The sequence below is a fragment of the Camelus ferus genome, chromosome 25 (genome assembly GCF_009834535.1).
Source record: "Camelus ferus isolate YT-003-E chromosome 25, BCGSAC_Cfer_1.0, whole genome shotgun sequence".
In the NCBI taxonomy this organism is placed as follows: domain Eukaryota; kingdom Metazoa; phylum Chordata; class Mammalia; order Artiodactyla; family Camelidae; genus Camelus; species Camelus ferus.
This window is the reverse complement of record NC_045720.1, coordinates 28,542,183-28,569,976: the sequence shown is the minus strand read 5'-3', so window position 1 is coordinate 28,569,976 and position 27,794 is coordinate 28,542,183. Positions and strand designations below refer to the sequence as shown.

The 27,794-nt window shown below is 36.6% G+C and overlaps 1 protein-coding gene across 3 annotated transcripts; it reads right to left on the bottom strand.

The window, feature by feature from the left end:
- Positions 1–13: 13 nt before the first annotated feature.
- On the bottom strand, positions 14–27,794 carry AZIN1 (antizyme inhibitor 1). Of its 3 annotated transcripts, XM_032467530.1 has the most exons (13): positions 27,440–27,794; positions 23,096–23,233; positions 16,378–16,523; positions 11,067–11,264; positions 9,399–9,572; positions 8,423–8,595; positions 6,815–6,949; positions 5,351–5,432; positions 4,840–4,914; positions 4,085–4,247; positions 3,113–3,228; positions 2,574–2,788; positions 14–2,347 (listed from the first exon to the last, which is right to left on the bottom strand). In XM_032467530.1, exons 4-13 carry the CDS (start codon positions 11,166–11,168, stop codon positions 2,236–2,238), a joined length of 1,347 nt encoding a protein of 448 aa, XP_032323421.1. In that variant the 5' UTR covers positions 11,169–11,264; positions 16,378–16,523; positions 23,096–23,233; positions 27,440–27,794; the 3' UTR covers positions 14–2,235. The 3 variants fall into 3 exon arrangements, with proteins under 3 accessions (XP_032323421.1, XP_032323420.1, NP_001278680.1); XM_032467529.1 differs by lacking the exon at positions 16,378–16,523; NM_001291751.1 differs by lacking the exon at positions 27,440–27,794 and having other exon boundaries at positions 28–2,347.

The following is a 27,794-nucleotide window of genomic DNA, read 5'->3' as shown; positions in this document are numbered from 1 at the left end:
TAAAACTAAAACATAAGGAGGAATAAAAACATTTTATCTGTGTATTCAGAATCACACACAAGTTACCTTTACAGTTCAATTTACTATATAGAAATCATTTGGGTTTTATATTTTCAGTTAAATTCTGAACTGAGATTACAACGTTGTTTTAAAAAAAGATTGTTACAGTAATTCAGTACTTTTTTAGCATACCAAATTGAAATACATTAGTTCAAACTTCAAATTTATGGCAAACAGTCTTCAAATACAATACAGACAGTTTTAAAGTTACCCTATCATTCACATGTCGTACTTGCAACTCTGAGCTGTTATGCACAGAATAGCTCTCCTATAAAATACGGCAAAATTGACATGCCATGAAGCTCAAAGTTGTACAGTCAAGCCAAGAACTCAAAGTTGTACCATCTTTTAAAAGATTTGGCGTTTCTGGACCAAAAAGCACAACATGTAAAGAAGGTTGGGAACAATTCCTCCTCCTTGGTTACAGATAAAAAAAGTTGCATGGTAGCTTGGAATTTTGCATAAAACTCCACATTATACCTTGGAAAGTCCAAGGGTAATTAGATGACAACAGATTGGGGTCCTAATTTTTTTTTTTATTAATAGAACCCATAAAATTCAAGTGGGAATTAATCAAATCAAAAATATTAAGCACCTACTGGTTTAAGAGATTGAAATTTATTAGAGATTCATGATCAATTTCTTTCCACCTTGAAATCAAGGTGCAAAAACCAGCTATTAAGTGCATTCCAAACTTCTCCTATGTAGCACATGTAGAATTTTCTGTCCATTGGCACCAAAGTGAAGTCACATTTCCTCTTGGGAGACAGAAATTCCACATCTGAACATAGAGTAAGTTAGGAAAAATGACCCCTGTTGTTTATTTTATTACTATTGTGATTCTGAGATCTAGGATTACTAATATACTAGCAGTGAACAATGTGAATTCCTGGCAACAACTGTCAGGTTAGTGACTAACTCCCTTCCCCCAATCACCATAAAATTTTAGTATGAAAAAGAATTAAAACTAATTACACTAAGCTGAAAAAATGGGAAATAAGAAACTAAATGAATAGCTAAAACAACAAACCCTAAGTTTGAAATCATTGCAACTGAGAAATTGAAAATAGGTGTGCTTCACCCCAATCCCCTCACAACTCTGAATTTAAATAATATTCCGTGCAAAAGAGCATCAGTTTCTGAATATAGATGTAGCCCTTCTTTAAGATTTAGTGCGCTGCAGTTTTCTGCAATTTTATTTCCCTCCCCCAAAGTTTATTCAAAGTATTTAATAGAATCTTCCATTTCAGCCAAAAGATTTGATTCAGAGATTTACTAAGGTACTCTATGCATTCTATCTATACAGAAACACCTATTAATTATTACAATTGGTTTATGCAGAATTAACATTTTTTGGTGTTAAAATTGTTAAACATCATGCTTACTGAACATCAACTCTCCATAATGAATCTGAACTTCACAATGATTTACCAAACAATTTACTTAAATTACTAATTAAATAACTGAAAAATAGTACTAAGCCAAACTAAACTTAAATGGCTATAAAGGAAAATAACCTTCAAAACAGTCCATATACACATCTATTTCAAAACTACCTTTGCTAGCTAGCCCCCTTCCCAAAGTTTTAGCCTGAAAAAACAGTAAAATCTACACAAAATTTTATTGCAATCATACAAGGGTTACATTAGGTCAAATACAACAAATACTATGATGCAATTTTACATTTATTAAACTACAGTTCAAAGCACAAATTTACACATTCTAAATACACTAAACGTATCTAATGAAGTCACACTGGTCTTCCACTGACATTTGATATATCTGGGTGAAAGACGTTAACTTTACAAGACTTTTTAACACGAATCCTTAGTATAAAAACTGTGTACTTGTATGTAAACGGTTTAATGGGGAACCCAATTCATGGGCTTCCATCTCCACTAAGTCATCCATTTTGTTGCATATTTTATTTTAAATGCTTAAGGGGGTAGGGCAAACTGGTAAGTTTAAATCTGGATACATTATCTAAATCTCCCAATTATGCCCAATGAATTATAGATAAGAGCTGATTTCGTCTGGTCCCAAATAGCTATTACTAATAGTTTTTGTTTCCAAGAGAATTAACAGAATAAGATTGTTCAAATTTTTTCCACACTGGAATGTAGACCAGACAAGCTTAACCTGCAACTTCAGATCTAAAGAAGCATTAATGCCTGCTTAAGCTTCAGTGGAAAAGCTATCTTCTTGGCTCAGCTGGATGCAAGAAGGCACAAAGAAGAAGTTCTTCATCATTGTGTCTGATGTAATTCCAGAATCTTGCATCTCATACCTACATAAGGAAAAATTAACACGTTTGAATTTAAGTACAAAGACCACACAACCACGTAACAAATGAATAATGAAATAGGACTATAAAATAACTGGTCTTCCAATCACTCTTAAGAGATCATTTTGCTATTACGAAGTTATGCATTCATTACAGAATTAAAATTAGCAAGCATTTTATGTCACCTAAAATACCCAAACTGCTTTAAAATAAAACAACACCATCTTACCAATCATTGTATGACATCATGTAATAAATAGCTGGCCTCTGAAAATCATTAAAAGCAGATGGTTCATGGAAAGAATCTGCTCCCATGTTATCAAAGATTAGCCAATCTCCCACATTCAGCTCAGGAAGAAGACAGCTTTCCACAATTTGATCAAGCTCATCACAGGATGGACCCCAAAGGCTGCTTGTAAACAGAGGCTCATCTTCCTTGTATTTCTGTAGGGAAAAAGGAGTTCTTGTTCATTAAATTTTTACTCAGGTAGGCACTGAATTTGAGGCTGATAAGAGCATTTTTCACTACCTCAGATCCAATGTGTCACTGAAAGAAAGCCCTAGAGTCAGGGGCAGTGGTGCTCCTCCTTAACTCCACTGGAGGCAGCAACTAAAGGGACTTAGCCAGTGGAATGCAAATCCTCAAAAAAGGAACTACATTCCCCACCCAAAAGTATTACTCCAAAATTGGGATGCATCTTAGAAGTAACAGCTCAGTTCATAAACTGCCAAATAAGCAGTTTTAATATTATTTGTAATAAAACTTGCCTTGTGAACCTCTGGAATGGTATTTAAGTCCTCAGATAGTTTACTTGCAAAAGAACCATAAACACCATCATTCATATAATACATGAAGGCTGGTTCATCACTTCCGGTTTTTCCTACTGAAATAAAACAGGGAAAGTATAGATGAATTTATAGTAAAACATCTAAAAGGCGTATCAAATAGCTTGAATTAGTAGTTATCAACTGACTCAGTTTCACATTCCTCAAAACATAAACACCAATATACTGACATACTTTAAAACTATAGCCTAAAATACAGAACTCACTTCACAAAGGACAACCACTGAACATATGAAAAAAATGCTCTACATCATTAGTTACCAAGTAAATGCAAACTAAAACTACAATGAGGTACCACCACCACACAACTGCTCAATGGATAAAATTTAAAACACACACACACACACACACAAAATCAGTAAAGGTGAGGAGCAACTTGCACAGTGGAGAGGAGGCCACTTTAGAATGGATAAATGTATACTCATTCACAAGTTCGAGGGCAGCCCAAACTAATCTATGGTAGAAAAATAATCAGAATAGTGATTACCTGGCAGTGGAACAAAAATGGGAAAAAATTCCAAGATAAGAAATTTATATTTTTATAGGAATGTCGGTGTATGCCTTCATTAACTTGTCAAATTATACGCTTAAGATTGTACTGGTTCTTAAGGGGAAAAAATCAATCACCTGGGGAAGTTTACCTAAAATACACCTGTCAAACATCAGCACCATTAAGAGTTGGATTCAGAAAGTCTTAAGGAGTGGGACTTTGGCTAGGGCATTTTGAAAAGCTCCCTTGCTGTTGCCTATAATGGATGAAGACCACCTACAACTTTATAATACATAAAATGTCCTACAGTATAATTTATACCTGAGTAATATCTGATAAATTCATCTTCAAATTAATTGGAATTATCTACTAACAGAAACAAAACTATAAACTTTGTAACTTACCTCCAGAGGAAAACTTATCGTTTTCAACAACTTTCTTTGCAATGATATTAACTGCAAGTGTAAATGCAGAAGACACATAGTAGCTTCCAGGTTCAGAAATTATCTTAATGCCAGATCCTTCAGGAAAGTAGACATCCAACAAAGGGCTGATAACATGATTAACCTATGGATTTTAAACCCCACATTAAGGTTTCAATATTGGATTAGATAATTCACAACAGTAAGAGACTAACAGCTATTAAATTTTCTAGGAAAATTAAGTAGTTGAATTATAGGCCAGGAAGCTTAGCATTGAAGCAAGCTTTCAAGTCATCAAAGTTTATTTTCTAACTATCAGAATAGCATTAACCTAAAAAAAAAATTCCTAACTCCAATGGCAAAGAGCTACTGGTGATTAAAGTCATGTTTCTATATTCAGTCACTAGCAACCAAGGACCAAAATTTCAAATCAGTTTCCAAACTGGAAAAGTGAAGAGTGATGTGTATCTGGATAAAACAGTTTTCAAGCTGTCCAAGTTATGAATTCATTTGTGCCGTCAAGTACTGAAATAAACTTTTGTGATAAAATCATGCTACAGAGTTCAAATTGTCGAAGATGGCTAGGTCTTTACACTGCCCATTCATTTTCTTAGAATCAAATTTTAAAAAGATGCCACAGGCTTTAGTTCCTTCTATAAAAACTACACACGCATCTACCACGTAGGTAGCCAAGAGTGGGAGATTATTCCAGTTATGTCCATCTACTGAACATTTACCTCTTCCAACTGAAATTCAGTTCCTGTGAAGCCTCCACCAATGTCTAACATGTTCATTGTGAAGCCAAATTCTCCCTAGAGAAAGGGGAGGAAAATCTTTAAATGCTCTGCCAAATCATAATGCATACAGGGACATTTCAAAAAATCCCAACCAGGGAGGTGAATAGTATCTGTTCTGACCTTCATTTTTTGTTTTCTAATAACAGAAGCAGGTTAATTCAGTGTTATTTATACTGTCTTATGTTGTCTGTACTACCTTAGACATATGCAAGTAAATTACTTTATCATCCCTTCACACTCATTTTAAAAAATGTGCATGTCACAAATGAGTACTTCAGAGGTAGAAAACCACTGAATCTTAGTCTTAAAATAACATCCTGACTTAAAATATCAAAATAACTTAACGTTATTTTTATTGACATATAGTCTATATACAATATTAGTTTTATGCATACCAAGTGATTCAGTTATACATATACATACATATATTAAAATAAAGGGAAAAACTTACAGCCATGTCAAACACACACCGAGCATCAGATAGAGCATGTACATATACTTGAGATTCTTTGCAAGCACTTGAAACATGAAATCTGAAAGAAATAGAGTAATAAATTTGAAGTCACAGCATGTTTTAGAGCACTTTCTATAACTTCTTTCAATTCTCATTCACCATACTGATACAAAAAAATATTCACATTAACCTTACCAAATATTTAAAGCATTAGAAGCACAGCCTCTAATCATCCAAGTTATAGCATGAGGCTTTTAGAAAAGGCAGTGTTTGGATAATACAATTTTATAAACAATCTTTTTTACAATAAGGTATCAGTCATGCTCCATGGCTATCAGATAGGAACACGCTTTATGCGTGTATGGTAAAGTAACAAGCATCACCAATAATTGGGTGACAAAATCTTTAGATACATGTTTTATCTAAAAAGTATAAAATGTATCTATTGTGAAATAAAATACAAGTGAACATCAAGTCAGCTGAGCACTAGTGATAAGTTAGAATGACTTATCAGTAGTGATACTTTTCAAAAACTCAAATATGTAAGTTTAACTGAAATACGGTTTTTTGCACCCTGATTATGGTGGTGGTTTACACAAATATGTTAAAATTCACAGAAGAATACACCCTCAGTCAACCTTCCTTTATGTTAACTAAAAAAAAGTTAAAACTTAGTTGAAATACGAGAACTCTCAAATATTGTCAATGTTGTCAACTAAGGCAGGAAGTTCAAAAAGTAGTTATTCTTGACCATCTTGATGAACAATTTAAAAATGTGGAGCTTTGTGCTCCAAATGTGACAGACCATAGTTCTGAAACTATCATCTAATCATTAACTCTTCCTGGGTCTCAGTTTCCTTACATATACAAATTGAGAGGGTAAAATAAAGTCTACTAATTTTTTAAAGTGCCCCTGAGGGATTAAAAAGGAGAAGCAGGGAGGGTGTAGCTCAGTGATAAAGTGCATGCTTAACACACATGGGGTCCTGGGTTCAATCCCCAGTACCTCCATTAAAAGTAAATAAACCTAATTACTTTCCTCCCTCCCTCCCTCTAAAAAACCCCAAACAAAACCAAACAACAAAAAGTTAAAAAAAAAAAAAAAAAGAGAAAAAGTTTCAGGATACGAAAAAGAAAAAATGAAATAACATCTACAACTTAGAAGTTGAATGTCATTTTGGTGTTCATTAGAATGCTAGTAAATCCCTGCATTCAATTTAAAAAGAGGTGATTTAAATTACTAACTGAATTGTTATTGACTATTTTAATCTCTTTCTGGGGTGGGGAGGGGCAGGCACAAAATAATACGAATGATAAAGCATATTTATTTTCCTAAACGAATAAAATGTGTATATTAAGCTGAAAATTGAATCTACTGAAGTTTATGCAAATGAAACCCTAAATCAGTAAGCATAAAGACAAAGATTATCACACAAAATGAAGTTTAAAACAAATACTCACTTAACCCCAATAATTTGGACATCAAGTTCCTTAGCACATTCCAAAAGATGCCTACAGTTCTTCAGAGTAGTGCCAAACTTCATGTTACCCTCTTCACCTCCAATATTATCTTCTGTTGCAATATGTAGTAAGACCCTAAGAGAAGGGGAAGATGATTGGGGCAGAGTTGGTTTACATCATCATCAGCACATGTGAGGCCTGAAGATTGTAGGAAGTGTGTTGACTATGCTGTCAGCGCTCCAAAATCCAGCGACGGATGAATCAAGTGAACCTAATGAAAAACAATCCTGTATAGAGAAAAAACTAGCAATTAGGGCCTAAAGAATGACGCTTACAAGGATGGGAATGTGGAAAATGCAGGAAGTTAAGACTCTTTTGTAGCAGCAAGAGTAGGTTGGGCTCTGTAATGAAAGACATTACTTTCAAATGAAGTCCACCAGTCCATAAATCCACCTAGAAAGACTAAATTGAACAGCAATGCCATCGTTGTCTTTCAGTAAAAACTATCGGGGCTTTAAATGTTTCAAATTACCTGAACTGTTTTAGCTAACTGAACTTCTACCACTTATTCTGAACAGTCCTCTCATTAGCCTTATACATCTAACAAAAAAATTGGGAAGTTTTTTTAAAGTTAATGTGTCTCAACAGTAGCCTTTTAGACTACTGATTCAAATCTATTTGGTTATTTCCTTCCAAATCATGACAATCAAGACAAAAATGATCAAGACTTAGGCAATCTTAAATCCTATCAGGACAATTTTTCTAAGAATATCATTAAAGTCAGTAAGAAAATTATAGATATTAGCAAAATATGGACATGATAACACATTTTCAGAAACATGTAACATACACAAAGACTCACTTAAAAAAGTAAACAATTTTGTATTAATATACTTTTAGTATAGTCTTAAGTTCTCATGATAGTGCATGACAACATGAATTTTGCCTTAAAATTTTTCACAAGTTTTTAATTAAAAAAAATCTTGGTGGGGGAAAGGGAGATAACTCAGTAGTAGAGCACATGCTTAGCATTCACGAAGTCCTCGGTTCTATCCCCAGTACCTCCATTAAAAAAAAAATCTTGGGACGCATGTGTGATTAAGAGTAAAATCATTAAACGTCCTGTCTGAAGAGAGGTATGGGCCTTAAAGAAATCTCTGGAATCTATGGACTAGCCTCTTAAAACTCCTGACACTAAGGATGGCCATTCAAGAAACTATGGCCAAGGTTAGTTTAAACCCTTAGCTAACCAGGAAAAAAAGCTCAACAAAACACATCCTGCTCCCAATATGACAAATAACTAGCATGATTAATAATTATGAAAATGTAGCTGTGACCGTAATCTGACTATCCTACCAAATTTTCTTCCTTGAATTAAAGATTATAAATTCATATCCCCAAATGCCCTTATCTCATCTGAACTCCACATGAAGGATCAGACGCAGGCAGCCTATAAAATGCTAGCACTTTCCATATTGGAACTTCAAATAAGTTAAAATAATTACAACATATACCACTGCTCTGCATAAATGCCCCCCTCCCTATAGGCTAAAGTCAAAAACCCAAACCCTAAGTAATAAATTCCCATGTACTTAGTTTTATACTTACTTGGCATTTGGGTGATTACGTGCGATTTTCTTCAATTCAACTTCATTGTCACATGTCATGATATTCACTCCAACTTTTGCTGCATACTTTATCTGAGATACTTGCTTGCAAGGACTTATGTAAATGATGTTTTCTGGAGACACACCCAATTCTTGCACTAAAGCCATTTCCGTCTAAAAATAGATTTTAAACAATGTCATCTAAAAGGCAAAATTTCTATTACTTTTCCATTACTGCCTTATACATCTTTTTTTTGGTTAAATTCAAATTATATAAGGTTAAATTAGGATTACATAATGTCATAGTTCAGATTCTGGTAATGATTACCACACTTTACTCTGTTTAAAACCTTTAAAAAGGTATACGGGCACTCCTCATTTTATTGCAACCTGCAGACACTGCGTTTTTACAAACTGAAGATTTGTGGCAACCCTGTGTTGAGTAAGCCATATTAAGCCAATCAGCATCATTTTTCAACAGCATTATTTATGTATGTTGTATTTTTTTTAAAGATATGAAGTTACTGCACACTTAACAGACTACAGGGTAGTATAAACATAACTTTTATATGAATTGGGAAACCAAAAAATTCATGTGACTAGCTTAATTGCAGTGGTTTGGAACCCAACCTGCAGCATCAGAGGTATGCCTGTAATTACCATCAGAGAAATCCCGTATTTTAGGCTATTACCTTGCTGTAATCGGAAGTAACTTTAGCAAGCTATAGGCTAAGAATGAGAAATAAAAGTTGTTGATTAAAGATAAAGAAAGATTATGAAGTCTCATTTCACTGAAACTTTCCTTTCATGGGTACACTTAAAAGTTTGTAGATTTCCATTAGACTGCAAATTTCAACAAGAGTTTAAAAACTCATTCAAAAGTCAAATTTCCTTGCAATTGTTCTCCTACTGTTTGGGGTCACCATAAGTTAGTCAATTTTGAAATGCTGCACTTTAACAAAATGAAAATGACTTACTTTACTGGAACATGCAAATCCAGTTCCAAGAGCGGCCAAAATCTCAAGTACAGCTGGAGTGGAGTTGCACTTTACTGTGTAGAATGGCTTTATCTGAGCCACTATGTTCTGCCACTGACTGTGTTTCTTCACAATCTTTCCAAGATCTCCCACAAAAAATGCATTTTTCCCTGTCTATTATGGTTTTGAAAAAAAGAAACATTAAGAGCTATTGAAAAGAGCATCATAATGAGTAGGGAAGAACTCCCTTGGTTTCCTCCACAAATGAGCCAACATAAACATTTACATATTACCACATTTAATGCTTTTTAAGACCAATTAAGATAGATCAAGCAAACAAAGGAGAATCTAAACATTTTCTCAAAATATGACTTTCTATTTCAGAATTGCCTCAATTTCACTTTTTGAGTAGAGGGGAGGGAAAGACCTATTTCGCTCCATGCTTTCTTCCACTGTTTAAAATAGACCTACAATTAGAACCAGGAATGCAAAAACAAACAAAAAGAACTATCTCCATTATGAATTGCACCTAAAGACAGTAAAACAAGGTAACAAAAGAAACCCATTTTTAAAGAGATGCATTTGGTTAAGTCTCTGTGCACAGAGATGGCAAAATTTTAAAATATGGAAGTATGCTAAATGTCAGATAAACCTTAGTAAGCATATTCTTCCCTCAAAAGAAAGAAAACTTGATTTTAATTAGGGATCTGGGAGAGATCAGTAAATGATTTCAAATTTGAGGCTACTCTAAGGATAGAGAGATGACTGCATGTCAGCCAGAACATAAATTACCTAATGTTAGATGGCAGACAAAATAATCTTATTTAGAATATATAATATTCAAATATTGTTTGAAAAGCCATGAAGATATTACTGTTTTCTACTTTTTTATCCACATCACTTGAAAATGTACATTATTGAAACATACTGACCGGGAAACAGACATGTTGGAAATTACAGGTTATGTGTAGCATATAAAGGACAGTTGTACTGAAGTTACCCTGTCCTTAAAAGGCAAGCTGCCATCCCTAACATTGTGACCCAAGAAGAGTGTTGTTAAGTGACTAAGAGACAGGTCACCATACTTCCACTAGGAGGTTCCTAGTGACATGAGAAAACTAGAATGGCTTGGCTGTAGAATAGACTGAACAATATGACAGTGTCACTCTCTCTCACTTCCTAAAAAGGAATTTTGACAGTACAAGAGAAAAATAACAGGATTTTGCTGGTATGTGAGGAAATTGAAGCATATCTATAAAGGTCAAAAGAAGGAGAGAAGTTTTTTGGGTATCCTATTACTGAAACCAGTAACATGAAAACAATTCTTCAACAATCAGTTGACACTTGGAGGAGAGTGGAGAGTAAGCATTCAGAATAAATTCTCAGCGAACATTCACAACCAAGATTATCTGAAATATAAATTAAGAGAGTCAGGTGCACACAGAGAAAGAACTGTCAGGAAGCATTAAAAAAAAAAAGGTAGAAAGAAAACTTCATCACTATGTAAGGGGTATGGGGAGTTGTCAAGTTAAGACAATCTAGAAAAGTCAACATCTGAACAAAGTACTTTTATTACTCGATTAAGATCTTGGAAACAGAGCATTGATGCTTTAGAATTCGGAAATTTGTGAACACCGTACTTTGAAAAATGTGAGACAGCACACTTACCAGGGTATGTTCATAAACATAGTTATCAATAACATTTCCAAGGTTTGTTCCTTCATCCAAGAGGCCAACGGAGTAGTTTGCATCGTCAATAAATCCTTTCATCTCAGCCGTATTCCACAAAGCCGAAAGTCATAAACCAGGAAAAACAAGAGACGGGCCACCAAGCCTTATGTCTGGGTCCTTAGAATATGCAACAAACTGTCAAAACAGAAGTTATTTCAAAGTCAGTATTATTTCATTAGTCAAACTTAATGTAGGAGTTGTCATGTGTGCTAATAAGAAGTACCTAATTTAGTGAGCAATCTGTGATCATTTAACACTTTCAGAAACACTGGATCATTGATATCCTTTCCTCTAGTGCCCACTGTAAAGCAAATGTGTACTCATACATTTAAAAACAAGCGCAATATGACAATTTCTTGAGAAGGTAGCCATCACATACGCACAATTTAATACAAGTCAACATGGTTACCTTATTTACATATTTGCAGGCCCAGTCTGTTTTATTCATCTCGTTTTGTAGTTCTTTCCTAACACATAAAATTTTACTCATTTTAAGTAAAGAAAGATAGTGAAATAACTATCCTCAGCTAAGAAATCAAAATAGTCTGAACTTCAATACACTGCCAGCCACATAACAGCGTGCTACCAGGTAACTGCAGACAACCGCCTTCCAAGTAAAATTCTAGTACATATGAAATGTAAGTAGTAGAAATGGGTGAAAGTGGAGGCCAACTTGAGGGGACAACCAGTAGCTTTCACAGACTGCCTAGATCCCACCACAAGCTAAATTAAAATGGAACTAGTTAATAATCTAAGTCTCTTACGAGACCTATACATCCTAAACCATTTATGTACTAAGAACTCTGATTTTTAAAAAGGCATCAGACCAAATCCAATCCTTCCCCCAAACAAACCTTCCCCCTTTCTCCAGATTACCCACTGTTCTCTGGAGCAACACATATTTCACATCTCTTCTTTGCTGAATTCACTGGTTCTTAGGTTACTTTTAGGCAAAGATTTCTTTTAACACAAAGAAAGTCCATAAACAAAACAAGTCCCCCAGACAGGATGCCACTCATTGCCTGGTACTGATTTGTGGTTGCCACATTAACAATGGACATAGACTTGCTTTCGGCAACCTCTTTTAAAACCTGCACAGCTTTTCCTGTGTCCTTGATTTCCTCCTCTCCTTTCCCCTCCCTCTGCTCTATGCTGGAAGTTCACCTTGGGTAACATCCCTTGTCCTAAAAATACACTCCTTTTCAACCTTCTCAAAAGTGTCAGCTTTTTGGTTGCACCAAAACAAACTCATCAGTAAGCTATAGCATTAGTCAGATTTCATGAAACACAAACAGTATTTTAAAAACACTAACAGCTTTATTTCTAAGAAGTCAACTACATTCAGTTTAGCTGAGCAAATCTCTTTCTTGCAATGGTAGACACTACAAAAGGTGAAGATACTTTTACTTTATCAAAGGAGTTAACTTAGGCACATCTGCATGAAACCTAATATTTACGGCAAGTAAACTCAAATCATAGCCTGGACATTCTCTAAAGGTTGTTATACCAGAAATGATTTAAATCTGTGTCCAGAGGGGAGGGTATAGCTCAAGTGGTAGAGCGCATGCTTAGCATGCAGAAGGTCCTGGGTTCAATCCCCAGTACCTCCTCTAAAAATAAATAATAAAACCTACTTAACCCCCCACCACCAAAAAAAAAAAAAAAAAAAAAAATCTGTGCCCAGAAAGTAGACATTTTAAGCTTGAGGATATATATTTTAAGCAATGTTAAGACCAGCTAGAACATCAATTTTAGGGGGATATTCAACTATGCACTAAAGCAAATAGGAAAGATAAAAGATAGTCATTCAAAAAGATCACTTATTCTATTAATGATGAAAAATACTTAAGATCTTTAGCCTCGTACTTCAGCTCACGAGAGTATATTCTACTTTATATATAGCAGTATTTACTAGGGAACCTTGGGTTATCAATTATAAACTGTCACAGACAACTGCTACTAAACGCAAATTCTAGTTTTGTTTTTTTAATGGAGGTACTAGGGACTGAACCCAGGACCTCGTGGATGCGAAGCGTGCACTCCACCACTGACCTATAGACACCACCCACTCCCGCCCCAAAGACAAGCTTTTAAAGCCAGAACAAGATGAAGCTCAATTTCCTACAACTACAGGGTCTACAGAAAGGCTAGTTTTTCTCTACTATCAGGATTCTAAATAGTTACAAAAACATCAGGCCCATTTCAGTCCAATCTTAACTACTGAATGCCCACATTCTTCAGAGCTTTTTCTAGAATAGTACACAGGGATAAGGATATTCTTTCCTTCCAACAATTTGCAAATTAATGTACAAGTTCAACTCCCACTGCCTGCTAAACTAGCCTAAATCTAAATTCAAGTTTTTATTTTTAATAGCAGTGTACCAAATACTTTATATAATATTCTGTAAACCTTTAAAACCACAAAGTTGGTATTATTTCATTTTATGGATGAAGACACTACAGCACAGAACAACTAATTAGGCTATCTCGAGAGATGCTGATGACCAAATTATAGGCATACCTTGGAGATACTGCAGGTTCAGTTCCAGACCACTGCAATAAAATGAATATTGCTATAAACTGAGTCACACAAATTTTTTGGTTTCCAGTCTTAGATGAAAGTTATGTTTTAAACAACACTGTAGTCTACTAAGTGTGCAAAAAATATATGTATATCTTAACTAAAAATTAATGCTGTTGGAAAAATGGCACCAATAGACTTGCTCACCACAAGGTTGCCACAAACTTTCAATTTGTTATTAAAAAAAAAAAAGTAATTTTGTGATATCTGCCAAATGTAATAAAATGAGGTATGCCTATATGTTAGAAGGAAACACTGGTCTCCCAGCAGTCCCCTAGAAAACACAGGTCCTCTTTTGGAAATACAATACCACTCTCAGTCTTTTTGACAGAGCTTTAATGAAACTCCCATAATAAATTAACCATTTCTCTTACACATAAATTCCCATAGTTGTTAATAAACTCTACAAAGTTTATTCACATATGGTACCAATTAACAAAAAAATTCTTTAAATAAACATACATGGCACCAAAACGTCCTATTGTGCCTACTCATAGCCTTTCAATTTTTCTTATGACTATTTTTTACACTTCAACCTTGTTCCTTCTGAATCTTTTGTCTAAATTCTCAGGTAAACCCTAAACTTGAAATTATTTTTTCCTTTTTCACCTATCTTATCAACAGTTTACATGCAGTAAGTAGTGTGGACCTACTTTGACTAATGTACACACCAGTGTAACCACCACTACCATAAATTTCTTCCAGTCCCTTTTGCAGTAACCCCCAAGTCCACCTCAGGTAACAATTTATCTGTTTTCTATCACTATAAATTTTTAGACTTCTGTAGAAGTGAAATAATTTTAAACATTGAGGACCAAACTAAAACAGCTGACAAATAAGTGTACTACCAACATGAATAAAAACATGCAAAAGTGTGCCCTGCTCTAAAGGAGAGCTATAATGCATGCAGGGTGGCTATATTACCATCACTGAATTGGAGGTCTCACTTCTGAGGTAACGGTAGGGTTAGTTTACCAATTTGTAGCTGACGCACAAAAGGACTGTGATAGAAAAATAAAATGTATTATATTGGTAATATCAGACAAAAAGGATTACAGGACTAACACACCTGAAACCACCAGATGTAAACGTGGTATTTTTTACTTTAACTATACTGAGCACTGCAATAGTTGACTAAAGCCGATACTAATAAAGTCTATATATAAATGTGGAGATAAGTGAGCTCTATCTTGGTCCATCTTTTTCAATGCTCACTGGGAAGGCTTTGAGATTCCCATAATTCCTAGCCCATAGTAGGTGCTGAGAAACAGGAGGACGAGGATGATTGTAAGAATGGGGAATTCTTTACAGTTGGAGTGGTTAACAGCAAAGAACTCCCTGAAGTGTGTTGAAAAAGATGGTCCATCCTTAAAAGTAGCCCCAAACCTTGATACACAAGTGAGCCACATGTAAATGCAAAAAAGCTCAACTGTCAGTTAAAAATTAAAAGTTATGCCTAGAAAAAACTAATTCCTCAAAAGAATCCAAAACAAAAAATCTTCAGGAAACAGAGTTTTGAGCCAATAAACCCTTTGTTCAAGTGAAATGTCACTTGAAAGCCCAATATTCCGAACAACTGAAAAGGTTTAAGCAGGTGGCTAAGCGTAGGCTGATCTTGATTGAGTCTTTCCCACCCCCAATATCTCAGAGTCCTAAAAAGCAGTTCATAACCATAACCCTAGAAGGCTTTGCTTGCAATTTTCTTAACATGTAAGCAAAAATACTTTAAAGCTCCACTGTTGCAAAAAAGGTTTATGTTCTACATTTCTGCTTTATAATGCACTGAAGTGAAGAAATAATTTGACTAAAATGTTTAAAAGGCATCTGAAGTCACTTGGTGATAATGTTAAGCCAAAAATCTATGACACACTGCATGTTCTAGGGAGTCAGAATGAAAATAAGTGTGCAAGTGTTGTTGGGGGTAAGGAGAGTCTATACTGTATGCCAGATCTACCAAGTCAATCCACACCACAGGGAATTTCCAGGAACCTCTCTATTAAGAACGCAGACTCAAACCCAGGTGATGATAAACTTTCCCCCATGCTCCAATCCTGGGTGTAATTCCTAAGACAATGCACCATTTTTTCTTTTATGGCTTATAAATCAGAAACAGGACTGATATACTGACTCCAACACATTATGGACCACTATATACTATTGTCTACTGCTGCTTAACACTGACTTACATTAAACTTAAGAAAATCCTATTTAATCTTAGAGTTTCTTCACAATGCATTAGAAGTTAAAAGCAAGCCTATTTTTAACAAAAGCTCCAAAGTTTATTTTTACCAAGGATGTGTCCTCTTACTCACCACAAGAGCCTTTAAGCTATTTTCACAACCAAACACCTTAATATATGGTGAAAGAAAGCTTGGCTTACTTTACACCAATACAATTACTGCAATCACTATACTATTTTTATAAGTAATTTCCTCTTGGACATCATAGCTGGGAAGAAAATAATTGTTTAACATTCCTTATTCACAGCTTCATATTGGTGTTTTTGATAATACATTTTCCATGAAAAGCTGCCAAGGAAAGAAAAGCCTCCCAAGAACTGCACACTGCTCCCTGGAGCCTTTCATGAGGCCGTGAGTCCTCATGTCATCAAGAGGGCAGCTCCAAGAGGAGTGGCTACAGCAGCTGGGCACTTGCCTTGTTACACACCTGCTACAAAGGCTTCTACAGTTGATTGTACTTCAGAAGAAACTGATACATCTCTCAAATAATCACAAGATAATTCTGGCAGCAACAGCCCACTTGACACCAAGCTGGATGAATATGAGTCTTGGATTTCTGAAGTGAAGACCTCCCTGGAAGTAGAACAGGGAGAGCTGAAAGGTTGAGAGTATTGTTTCAGAGACATCTAAGCAGGAAACCCAACCAACACCAGTTTTCTAAAAGGATTTTTACTCATTAAAAACGAGAACTTAAAATATTTTGAAATTTACACTACTATTACTCTGAAGAAGCCTAAGGGCATTTCCACTTTTATTTTTTACATTGGCATTTGATGACTTAGAACTCAGCTCACAGCTTTAAAAACAGACACAATGCTATTAGAGTCACCTCTACATTCCACATCTGACAGAAAAATGTTACTTACCACACAGAATATTTTAGAAATAATTGGCCAGAAGAACAGAAGGATGACTTTGGTACTGCAAACATGAGATCTGGAGCAGGCCTCCAGGAAAGTAGTTTCAGGAAGGTACACACCAGAACTGGTAGGTAGAAATTGTGTGATGATCATAAGACCATATAAACTCTTGACATACTGGATCAAAAATAAGTGATGGATAATAATAACCTACATTGAGAACTTAGGATAATCAGAACAGGGGTTACGTCAATTGACAATTAAGAGGTAAGCCAATAATGGCAATAGACACCCTTAAGTTTTATTTTTTTAGGTGACAAAGTTGGAAAAAAAAACTAACTCTAAAGGAATAATATTAAAGGTGAAAAATAAAAAATTAAAAAAAAATAGACAAGAATGAATAGGGAATATAACAGGGCAGTGAAATCCCAAAGGAAACAAGCCCAACATGGCTAAGTTTGAAATACCCATGTAAAAGGCTGCCCAATGAAATAATTCACAGTTCTAAAATACATTTTAATGAGAAAATGGAAATACAGAATTTTCATAGCAATATGTTTGTGAGTGAAAGGGACAAGATCAGGCTCCCTTAAAAAAAAAGTGTCTTGACTATTTGAAGTGAAGACTAAATAATTTTTTTTTCTCGAGGAAGTATGTACCTGTTCAGAAGTAAATAAATAAATCCCTTTGATAATTAGAAAGTAGTAACCTTACAAGCTTTTTACTTTTCCCAGTGCAGCACAAGAAATAACCCTTAAAACAAATGCACTTAGCTACTATTTTGATTACCTTCAGGCAAATCTCATTGCCACCTCCCCAAGAAGAAAACTTATTTCTATTATATAAAGCATGTGTGTATTACAATTACTGCAATAAAACACCAGGTTAAGGAAGGCTGAAACCTTAGAAGCCTCTACCCATCTTCACCAGGTAGCAGTGGTACCTAGAAGAAGCATGTTCAGACTTTTCTAATCATCATTCTCTTGTTATTTAATCTTTTTATTCCTCTATGTGCCCCTAAAATATTGGCTTTACTGGTTTTGATCTATGACTGGAATCATTGTTTTCTTACCATGACTTCTTTTGCTCAGCCTTACAGTTTCAATTCCTTCATGCAGATAGATAAGACTGAAGTCCATTTATTTTACATTGCTGCGTGGTATTCTTTGTAGATGTACCACGTTTATTTGCCCAAATAGGACCTATGGGTTCTTTTTTTTTTTTTTTTTTTTTGCCATTTTACAAAACACTGTCATTTCTTATTATTATTTATGTACCAAAAGGCAGCACTACTCACATTGTCATCTGCAAACTAGCTGATCCACAAGTTAAAATCAAGCAGCGTGTTACCTGACATTCAGGCACAAGAGTCTATCTTGCTGACTAGCAGTTTAGGTAGCACTAGTCTAAGTGCCGGAGTCTAGGGCCACATACCTGGGAGTGAAACTGCTACACTGTTAGTGAAAAATGGTTTTCAAGCTTTTTGTTCATTTTCCTATCATGTTTTTTGCTTTTTCTTATTGACCCGTAGGTGCTCTTCATGAATTTAGGATAGCAAATCTCTCTCAACTGAGTATTATTTATCTTGTTATTTATAGTGCCTATGTTGAACAATTAGGACAGCCCACCCTACTTTTGGTCATGACAAATAATAACATGCTAATCATGCTGAACCTAGTTGATGAGCTAAAAAGATACTATTTAGAAGCTCTTTATAAACTGGGCATCAGAAAATCTTTGCAGTAAAAAAAAGATCGATATGGCTAATACTAATCACATTCACAATAATAATTATCCTAGGGTGATGACAATTACCATAGGGTGATGCTGTCCAACAGAATTTTCCATGATGATTGAAATGTTCTTTGTCATTGTCCAAAACAATAGCCATTAGCCACACATAGTTCCCAAGCACTCAAAATGTCTCAAGCAACTGAATGTCTAAGGATCACGTCCCCACACATTACAGATTTCAAAAACCAAAAAACATTGTGCTCCCCACTACCTCCAAATAACTTTGCTCAAGGTAACAAAGATCAATTCACAAGGTTATAAAACTAGAAAGTAAAGGAACAAAAGATAACAAAACTCCACACCAAGTAAATCCTAGAGATAAAATGTGTGCTTACCTAAGATAATGAAGGAAAGGCAATTAGAGTAGAGCATTCCAACAGTTTATCATCTTGGCTCCTGCTGCAAGTCACTCAGTTACAGGCATTTAAGACTGCATGGTGGCTAGATAGGGTTTCACCAGACTAATCCTTGCAACTCAGTATGCTGTACCAATATTTCCTATTCAAGTTATAATGTTCTACACATTATTCATTGGATTAGAAAAAAGGATGGGCAAATCTGTTTCAGTTAGCTTGGGACAAATTGCTTAATTAAGTGTGCATGGATGTCCCTGGAATGGAGGTGAAGGACAAAAGTATTAGCGTTTTCTAGGCCTTACCAGAATGTGAGAGCATTTCACTTCCAACGGCCTCCTAAGCTTGTCTGCACAATGGACAGCCTAAAACAGCAGCCTACCATTTTCCTAGATTTTATAGTTTATAAGATATAGTTTACAAAATACTTTTATTTACTCCTAATCAGAATTAAGTGTCTCAAAATGCTTTTTTTGAGGGCAGAGAGGAAGAACCCCAAACTCAACTCTGGCAAAGGAAGTATAATGGAATACACAGATTGGTAGGGACTTCTGTGTATTCCAGCTCAACCATCTTCCATAATAAATGCAAAAACCATTTTATCCCCTTTAAAAAATGATTTACACTGCTATCCATTCTATTTGGCCCTCCCAGAAAAGAGTCTAAATTTGCCTAAAGAAAGAATACCAGGTCCCCTAAACCCTGTTTTATACATTAACATGCTATTATTCTCATTGGGCTTATATAGAAAGCTGTTTTGCAATTTTACACAAGCAACTCTATGCATGCCAAGGGGATACACATACCTTAACAACTGGTCCCTAAATCTGTGTATTTCAATGATAGTTTTATTCATCTTTGTCATCTTTGTGGTCAAAGAATACCACCATTAATAAAGGTTCTGTTGAATCTGCTTGCATCCCAGAATCTAAGTTACCAAACTTGTCTCCATAATGAGCCCAAAACCTGCCTTTTCTACAATTAACTGTGAAACATGAAAGAAATAGCACTATGTAGTAAATTCATACAAGATACTCTATTTCCCTAGCTAAAATAATCCCAATCTAGGTAAGGCAGGCCCTATTAATGGATACGTAAATATTAACAATCAAGAGAGAGAATCTGAATATTTAAAAATTTAAGAGTCCATTTTAAAAAATCATTAATTGCCTTTTGCATTCTTAGATACAAAACGTTAAAAGGGATGTGCTAATCAACTCAATCTGACTTCATCAAAGCAGATCTGCTAACAGAAGTAGTTGGTTAGAAGAGAATTTATTCTGAAACAGTATTTAAATTTTTCATTAGGCTGATCTATTAATTATAATCAGAGCTCTAGCTAAAATAGCTTGAAAACCAAGTCCACTGGAAAAAATACTGAGACATGGAGCCTAGTAAATTTTTTCAAAAGCATTCAAAAACGTTTCCACAATAAGAACCCTTCATTAATCTGAGATCTTATTGGTTTAAGCATGTTGAGGTATTTTTATAGTGCTCACACATTACACCACACACATATTCAAAAGAAAAAAATTTTACTATGTAAGCAAGTTACAAAGTTTCCAAACACTTAATGTAATGAACTATCTCAAAATTTAAATGGTTACCTGATTTAGAAACCTACCTCTGAAGCCACATCCTAGAGCTTACACCACCTGCAGAGAAATTCTATTGAAGTACTGGAGTATAACATGATTCAAATAGAGCTATCTCATGTAACTAATACAGCTCATGTAACTAGACATTTTGCAATGCTATGTACCAAGCATTTTCCACGAAGGCCAGTGTGTTAAGTTCACTGAACGACTTCTAGTTTTCCAAATACTATTGTTGCTCCAGAGAAAACCTCAGGATTTCAATGTCCAGTATCCCAAACTGCTACCAATATCTAAGGACATTTTTGGAATGTAGAATTTCTCTTGCCATCTTTACTAATTCTAGTCAGGAAACATATGGGGCCAGGTATCTTTCTGAATTCAAAATTTCTGATTTTAAAATGGTAAGTTAGTATATATACTTTATATTATGTAATACTCTCCAGGGGGCTATTAGTTAACACCCATCATAATATCTCTGCAGCAAGATTTAGGAATATTAGCACTAAATGGGATAAGTCTAAATAAAAATAGCCTCAAATCAGCTTAGATTCAGGTCAACTTTTTGTTCCCAAATCAGGTTAGGTCATACCAAGGAAGCTATAAAAATTTTTTAAAAATAACTTTCAGATTTCAGAATTGTATGAATAAGGGATTGTTGCTTAACTTTACAGCAAAGCATGAAGAACTAAAATATCCCTTAACATAATATACATTGTACCTTGGCATAATAAGTGTCACTTTGGCTGCCAGAACCTGCAGAATTAAAATTGTTAGCATTTTCTGTTTGTGTCCGTCCTCATCACACCTCCATACACAAAAAAGGGAGAGATACTATAGACTTTGAGTTCTACAATACTATTTATTCTAAATAAAGATTACTTTTCCCTGAGTTGCTAGAATCATTAATGTATCAGCTAATTGATAGTTTCTCAAGTCTATGAAACACATCTAGAAATATTAAATATAATGCAAAATTGTTTCCATTTAAGAGACTTGAAATAAAAGAAGCTTTATCTTTTAATAGGGTCCTGCTTAAAACATGAAGATTGTTCTTAAATTTCCATTTTAGAATCTACTCCTGACTATGAAGTCAACTACACTACACTCAGAAAAGTTTTAAGTCTTCAAGCCAACTTGGGAGGAAACCTCAGATATGTTGGAAATAGAATAGGCAACTAACAAAAATTAAGAGATAATTGGCTTGGCACTGAACTGATGGCAACTGTACATCTCTTTAATATGCATCCAAGTTACCTGGTTAAAATACAGATTTCTGATTCAGGTTTCGGTGTGATGGAGAGTCTGCATTTCTGTTCTAAGGGATGTCAATGCTACTGTTCCAAAGACCACACTGCATTAACAAAGGAAAGTTAAAACACTCAATAAAAGAGAAATCATTCTACCAGTTTAGGGCTAAAAGGACTGTTTTAGTTCAACTTCATTTTACAGTTGTGATATTAAAAAAAGCAATTTGCTCAAATATCCTATAACTAGGAGGAGCCAATATGGGAAAACCTTCCTAAGTCAGTAGAACTTTCAAGAAATCTATCTTATTATTTAAACTGGTCCCCCCCTTTCTCTTTAGACTTATGAAAACAAAGTCTAAAATTGTAATTTGAGGTTGTGTTGAAAAGGTTTGCTTTAACGTACTCTCCAGTTAGCTCTCTTTCCTGAAATTTTGTTACCCCCTCCAAATCTCTGGCCCACTTAAAAACATTTAAACTTCAATACCAAAACCCAAATTTTAATAGCAAGAAATCTACAAATAAAAATTTAAAATGAACCACACAAATCTAGCAGCACAAATTCAAACAACAGTTTACTGTGAAACTGCATTTTGCACAGAGATTTAATTCAAAGTCAAATCCATACACAGAAGTATAGCCAAAAACTATCCCTGAAAAATCTCTTGGGAAGGCAGCAAGTTGGGAGTCAAGCACATATCACCTCTTAGTAAGTCCCTTAAAAACAACCAGTTTTTCCACCAGATTAGTATTATACAAACTCACTTTGTGAAAAAGAATATGAACTCCAGAAATCACATTGTATCTGTCAAGATGCTCATAACCAGAAAAACAAGAACTAAGATTCACCTCTCATATCCCAGGCTCTGGGGTAGAGCTTCAGTGAGTGAAACGGAGAGCAGAATCTTTTGATTTTTTCTTTTCTGATTTTTAAGCACAAATACTTGAATCCACCGAGTTAAATGGCCACATTCTACAACTGCCCATATTTTAAAAAACAACAACAAAACTCTCCAACTTATATTAAAAAGTGGACTAATAAATTTCCTGAAACTTAGCCTGCAGTATGTATTTATTATAATACATAGTGATCCAGTCACTAGTAAACAATGCATACAACTGAATCAATGTATCCATCATGCTGCTATTTCAAAACTTTTAAAAGAGCTTTAAGGGTCACTGTACTTGGAAGTGGTAAATACAATGTCAGGTTTTTAAAAAGACAGAGCAACAAGAACTCTATTTCTATTTTTCAAGACTCTCTCCAACCCCTGCACAGATGTGAAAAATACTTACATGGACAAGTTAGGAGATGGAACCCCCCTATCATCAGCTAGGTTCCCAAGGTGGCTCGGCGTTGAAGTCGAACTGTTCTCTATACAGCACTTCTCCTAGGCCCTCTGGATAGTTGTATACTTGGTCAGAAAGTTCGCCCTAAAGAAGAAAATAAAAGTACTATGTTAATTCCTATGTTTTAAAACTTTAGGTTGGGCTTCAAGAAGGTTGAATTGACTTAAAGGCTAACTACCAGAAGTTGTTTCGGTTTTGAGAGTGTTTCATTAAGGTAGTATTACACAAAATAATGTTTCCGAAGGGTTTACCACAGTACGATGTATTCTTTTATGTAGTAAGCATTTCTAAGCTGCCGAGTACAAAATTCACAGAATATGACGTCATGGTCATCTTACCAAGTTGCTCTATCTACCTACTCAGTTTCCTGCCTTCTCCTAACTTCATTTTTGCTTTTATTTGTCCTCAAAAAAAAAAAAAATTCTAAGTGGTTTAAAATTTCATCATGTCCAAGTACCCTCTCTAACCTGGTGTGTATTCAAGACTTTCTATGTATAATGTTCTAGCATGATCAAGTAGTCTGAAACTATCCCATACTACTGCTTCTACTCTCCAAATTCCAAGTTCTTTACTTAGGTGTAAAATCCTACTACGTATCAAAATGATAAACATCTTGTGACTTAGCTAATACTTTATATATACATGTGAAGTAACTTCTGAGATCTGCCTTATGTATTAGATAAGTAACCTCTTAAGATTTACCTCCTGCTCATACCTAACCTATCTAGATCTAAGTCAAGTCACCCTACTACCAGTAGGAACATGAATGTGAGTGAACGTGCTTAGTGCACTACAAAATGCTAAATAAGTTTTAGAAATTTTTTTTAAGTTATTATGGTTTGACTGGATAGACTACCACCTCTAATCTAAACCACTACATCTATACTTCTATTTGTAATTCAGCGATTACTATTTTAAAGTAATACAACCTGATAGTAGTTGTTAGAAAAGAGGTGGTAAGAAGGAAACCAGGAAAATGATGTAACTTAATTATAAGAATCTAAGATTTCAGAAGCACTCTTAGGTATACTGTCAGCGTATCTTATGTCAATTAGGATGGAGGCACTCTTAGGGCAGATAAAATGTTCTTTCAGTCTACTAGAGGTATCTGCTCACATGCTAACATGACACTTATAGATGATGAGGACCCATACCAACACACAACAGTGACTATAATGTTGTTAGACTCCACGTAAGTGCTCCAAAACAAAGGTTCCAGTTCTTCCCATATCAATGTAATTTTAAAAATTAACTGAAAGCTGACTCATGCTGGAGACACGCAGAATTTATACTCAACTGTCCAAAGGAATAGGAAATTATCCTGGGTGAGACATTTTCATTCCCCCTCCACACACACACTATATACACATAGCTATTTTGCTATTCAGTGCAACGCAACAGCAGTGCTGTGAAATGTTCAGGACATTAATTCTCAGACATTCAAGAAAGTTCTTCAGCAGGACTTCTAAAACATTTCTACCTAACAAAAAAGATACTAGTCGGAAACTGAGGGCCCTAAACCTTGAAAGGCACATTTTTAATAAAAATAAAAGGGGTAAAAGGCCATTTATATACAGGGTAAATAGAATGTTCATTTGTACAATTAAGATCAACCAAGAGATGATGTTAAATGAAAAAGGAGATACAGGAAAAGATAAATTCTCATTTAGAATGGTATGTAAGTTGGATTGTGTACAACATTGTAATTAAATTCCTTGTTTGAAGATAATGTTTCTCGCTAGAGTCTCTTGAGGTAACTAGCACAGGAGAGCTAGAACTGAGTCAGCAGTTGGCCGGTAAGTCATAAAAAGACCTCCAATCATTGTGATAGTATCCCCAAATTATCAGTATTTCTCTGAAAATTCACATTGCCTTTACCAATAACTTTTCAAAGTGCTCTGGGTATTCTTTCCAGAAACCCAAAACCACAGTCTAATCATAAGAGAAGTATCAGACAAACACAAACTGGGGGACATTTTACTGGCCAGCACTTCTCTAGACTGTCAGACATGAAAACCAAACTGAGAAACTGTCACAGATCAGAAATGACTTAGGAAGACATGCCAACTATGTGGCACAACAATGTGGTACCTTGGACTGCCCCCAGGACAGAAAGAGGACATTAAAAACTTGCAAAATCCCAAAAAAGTCTGGAGTTTAGGTGATAATAATAATGTATCAAAGTCAGTTTCTTAGTTTTGAAAAGTGTACCACCTCTTATAACGAGATAAACTGGGTGATAAGTATGAAGTAATTCTGCACTTTGCAACTTCTTGGTAAATCTAAAATTATTCCAAAATCAAGTTGTTTAAAAAAAAAATCAAGCAAGATATTTATATAATGGGCTATTAGTTAAAAGAACAACCTACTGATGAATACACCATGGATGACTATCAAAAATATGCTGAATTAAGAACCCTTTTACATAAAAGAATGCATACAGTACAATTTCATTTATACGTAAGTTCTAGAATAGGGTTCTATAAAATAACTAATCAGCGGTTAATTAAAAAAAAATCAGACCCGTGGTTGCCTGTGGGTAGCGAGGCATGGAGTTTGAAGGGGCAAAAGAGAACCTTCTGAGTTTGATGGCAACGTTATACACCTTAACAGAGGTCTGGATTACACAGCTGTATTTCTGTCAAAACTCATCAAACGATTACACAGCTGTATTTCTGTCAAAACTCATCAAACGATTACTTAAGATCTGTGCATTTTGTTCTGAGACTTTTACCCAAAATTTAAAAAAAATAGTTTTCTATTTAATAATGTGTGCAAACTTAGGTTGAAGGGAATGACGTGTTCTGGTGTCTCCAACTTACTTTGACATGTACAGAAGATGGATTAGATAGATGGCAAATAAAGCGAAATGTAAATTAGTAGACTCTAGGGGAGGGAACAATTCTTTCACCTTCTATCTGAAAATCCAAAGTTAAACCTGAGTGCCAAGAGGGAGGGCACTTTATTGCTGCACCTACCACATCACCTATAATTATTAGAAGCCTATGTTTTCTACTAAATGTAAACTCCTCAGGCTTTATTTGTCTTCATAACCAGCATCTGCATTCTTCTACATTTGCAAAAGAAATCAAAGGACTGTTAAGGCCTCGCCCCACAGCCATTAGCTGTATTTCTGCCAGGCTCGGCCACAACCACCTTTCCTGATCACACATCAATTCATTCTCTCTCCCTTTCTAAGAGTCCTCAAGTTCCCATCCAACCTGGGGGCTCAACGGTGGAAATACGATGGAGACAAAACATCTTAATGTATCCAATATGCCGCCACAAAATCCAGTTCAATCTGCTGAAACATCATGGGGCTGGAAACTGTGTCCCCAACCGTTTCAGGTTTCCAAGCCAGCATCTTAGCCGAAGAAACATACGTTCAGGATAATATATTGGGTAGAACACGACACCATCATTAACTGTTAGCTGCCAAAATAGAACCTGATAAGCCACCCAAGTCTACCGCTCTCCCTCTTAGCCCAAGAATCGCGGCACGGACGGGAAAACGAAGCCATGGTGACTAATCCTCGGGCTCCAGGAGGTGGCTGCGGTGAGTGAAGGCGACTCGGCCCAATCAGGAGCACCGCAGGGGGCGGAGCAGCAGCCCCGAGGCTTCCAGAAGGGGCCAAAGGCCTCTCGCTCGCTACCTGACACCGGGGCTTCCCCGCCGCCGGGCCCCTTGCGGCGTCAACTTTCCTCCAGCAGAGGGGGGCCGCACTACCCGCACCCTCGAGAACCCGTCCTCCTCCCGTAGCTGTCACTGGAGGCCGGCGACGGGCCCGCCCCGCTCCATTCATAACCTAAGGCCGTGGCGGCTGCAGCCGGTCGAGCCGCCCACCGGGCTCCCGGAGGCTAAGGCGAGGCGCCGCTCAGGGCCCGGCTGCGGGACCGAGGCCCCTCAGGGCTGCGGCCTGGCCCCCTCCCCGGAAACAGCAATGCACCACGGGAGCGGGGTGGGGGCCGCACGCCTCCCAGAGGCGACGCCGAGACCCCCGCGCGCGCCCCCATACGCACACGCCCCCTCGCCCCAACCGCGGCAGCTCGGGCTCGGTCCGGCCCGAGGGCTCGAGGCGTGCTCGCCGCCCCAGCCCGCCGCGCCGCCGCGCCGCCGCCGAGGCACCGGCAGCCGCCACACACGCCGCTGTCCGCCATGTTCGACTCGGCCGGCTCCGGGTCGCTGAGGGGACTCCGGCCGGGCGGCGGGGCCCAACCCGAGGTCCCCGGCGGCTCCCTGAGGCCAGTCCCGCGACCCGGCCCGCCCGCGCCCGTCAGATCGGTACTCACGTGAGATAACGGCCCAAAGAGTCGGGTAAAGCGTCTTCTCTTTTTCGGCGGAATTTTTAAAGAGGGATGTGGTTACCTTGAGCAGAAATACCCAAGGCGGCCTGGGCCATAGGCTGCGGGGAGACGTAGGGGGGAAAACGCGGCACCGACACCAGCTGTGCAGCAGTGGCGGCGGCAGCCGAAGGAGAGAAATAGAACAACGGCGCGGGTACAAGAAGAAAGGCGAGGGCTAGGTGGGGAGAGGATTCGGCCTCGTCACACCGCAGAGCAGAGGAGCGAGAAAGGATGAGAAGAGGCAGACAAGGCGAAAAAAAGGAAACACTGCAGCCTAGCAAAGAGCCAGAGAGTGTGGGAA

Coding starts and splice junctions, on each gene's coding strand:
- AZIN1 (XM_032467530.1), bottom strand. CDS start 11,168: ATGAAAGGATTTATTGACGATGCAAACTACTCCGTTGGCCTCTTGGAT. Junction 8,596..9,398: donor GATTTGCATGTTCCAGTAAA/GTAAGTCATTTT, acceptor ATCTATTTTTAG/ACGGAAATGGCTTTAGTGCA. Junction 3,229..4,084: donor CGATAAGTTTTCCTCTGGAG/GTAAGTTACAAA, acceptor GTTTTATTTCAG/TAGGAAAAACCGGAAGTGAT.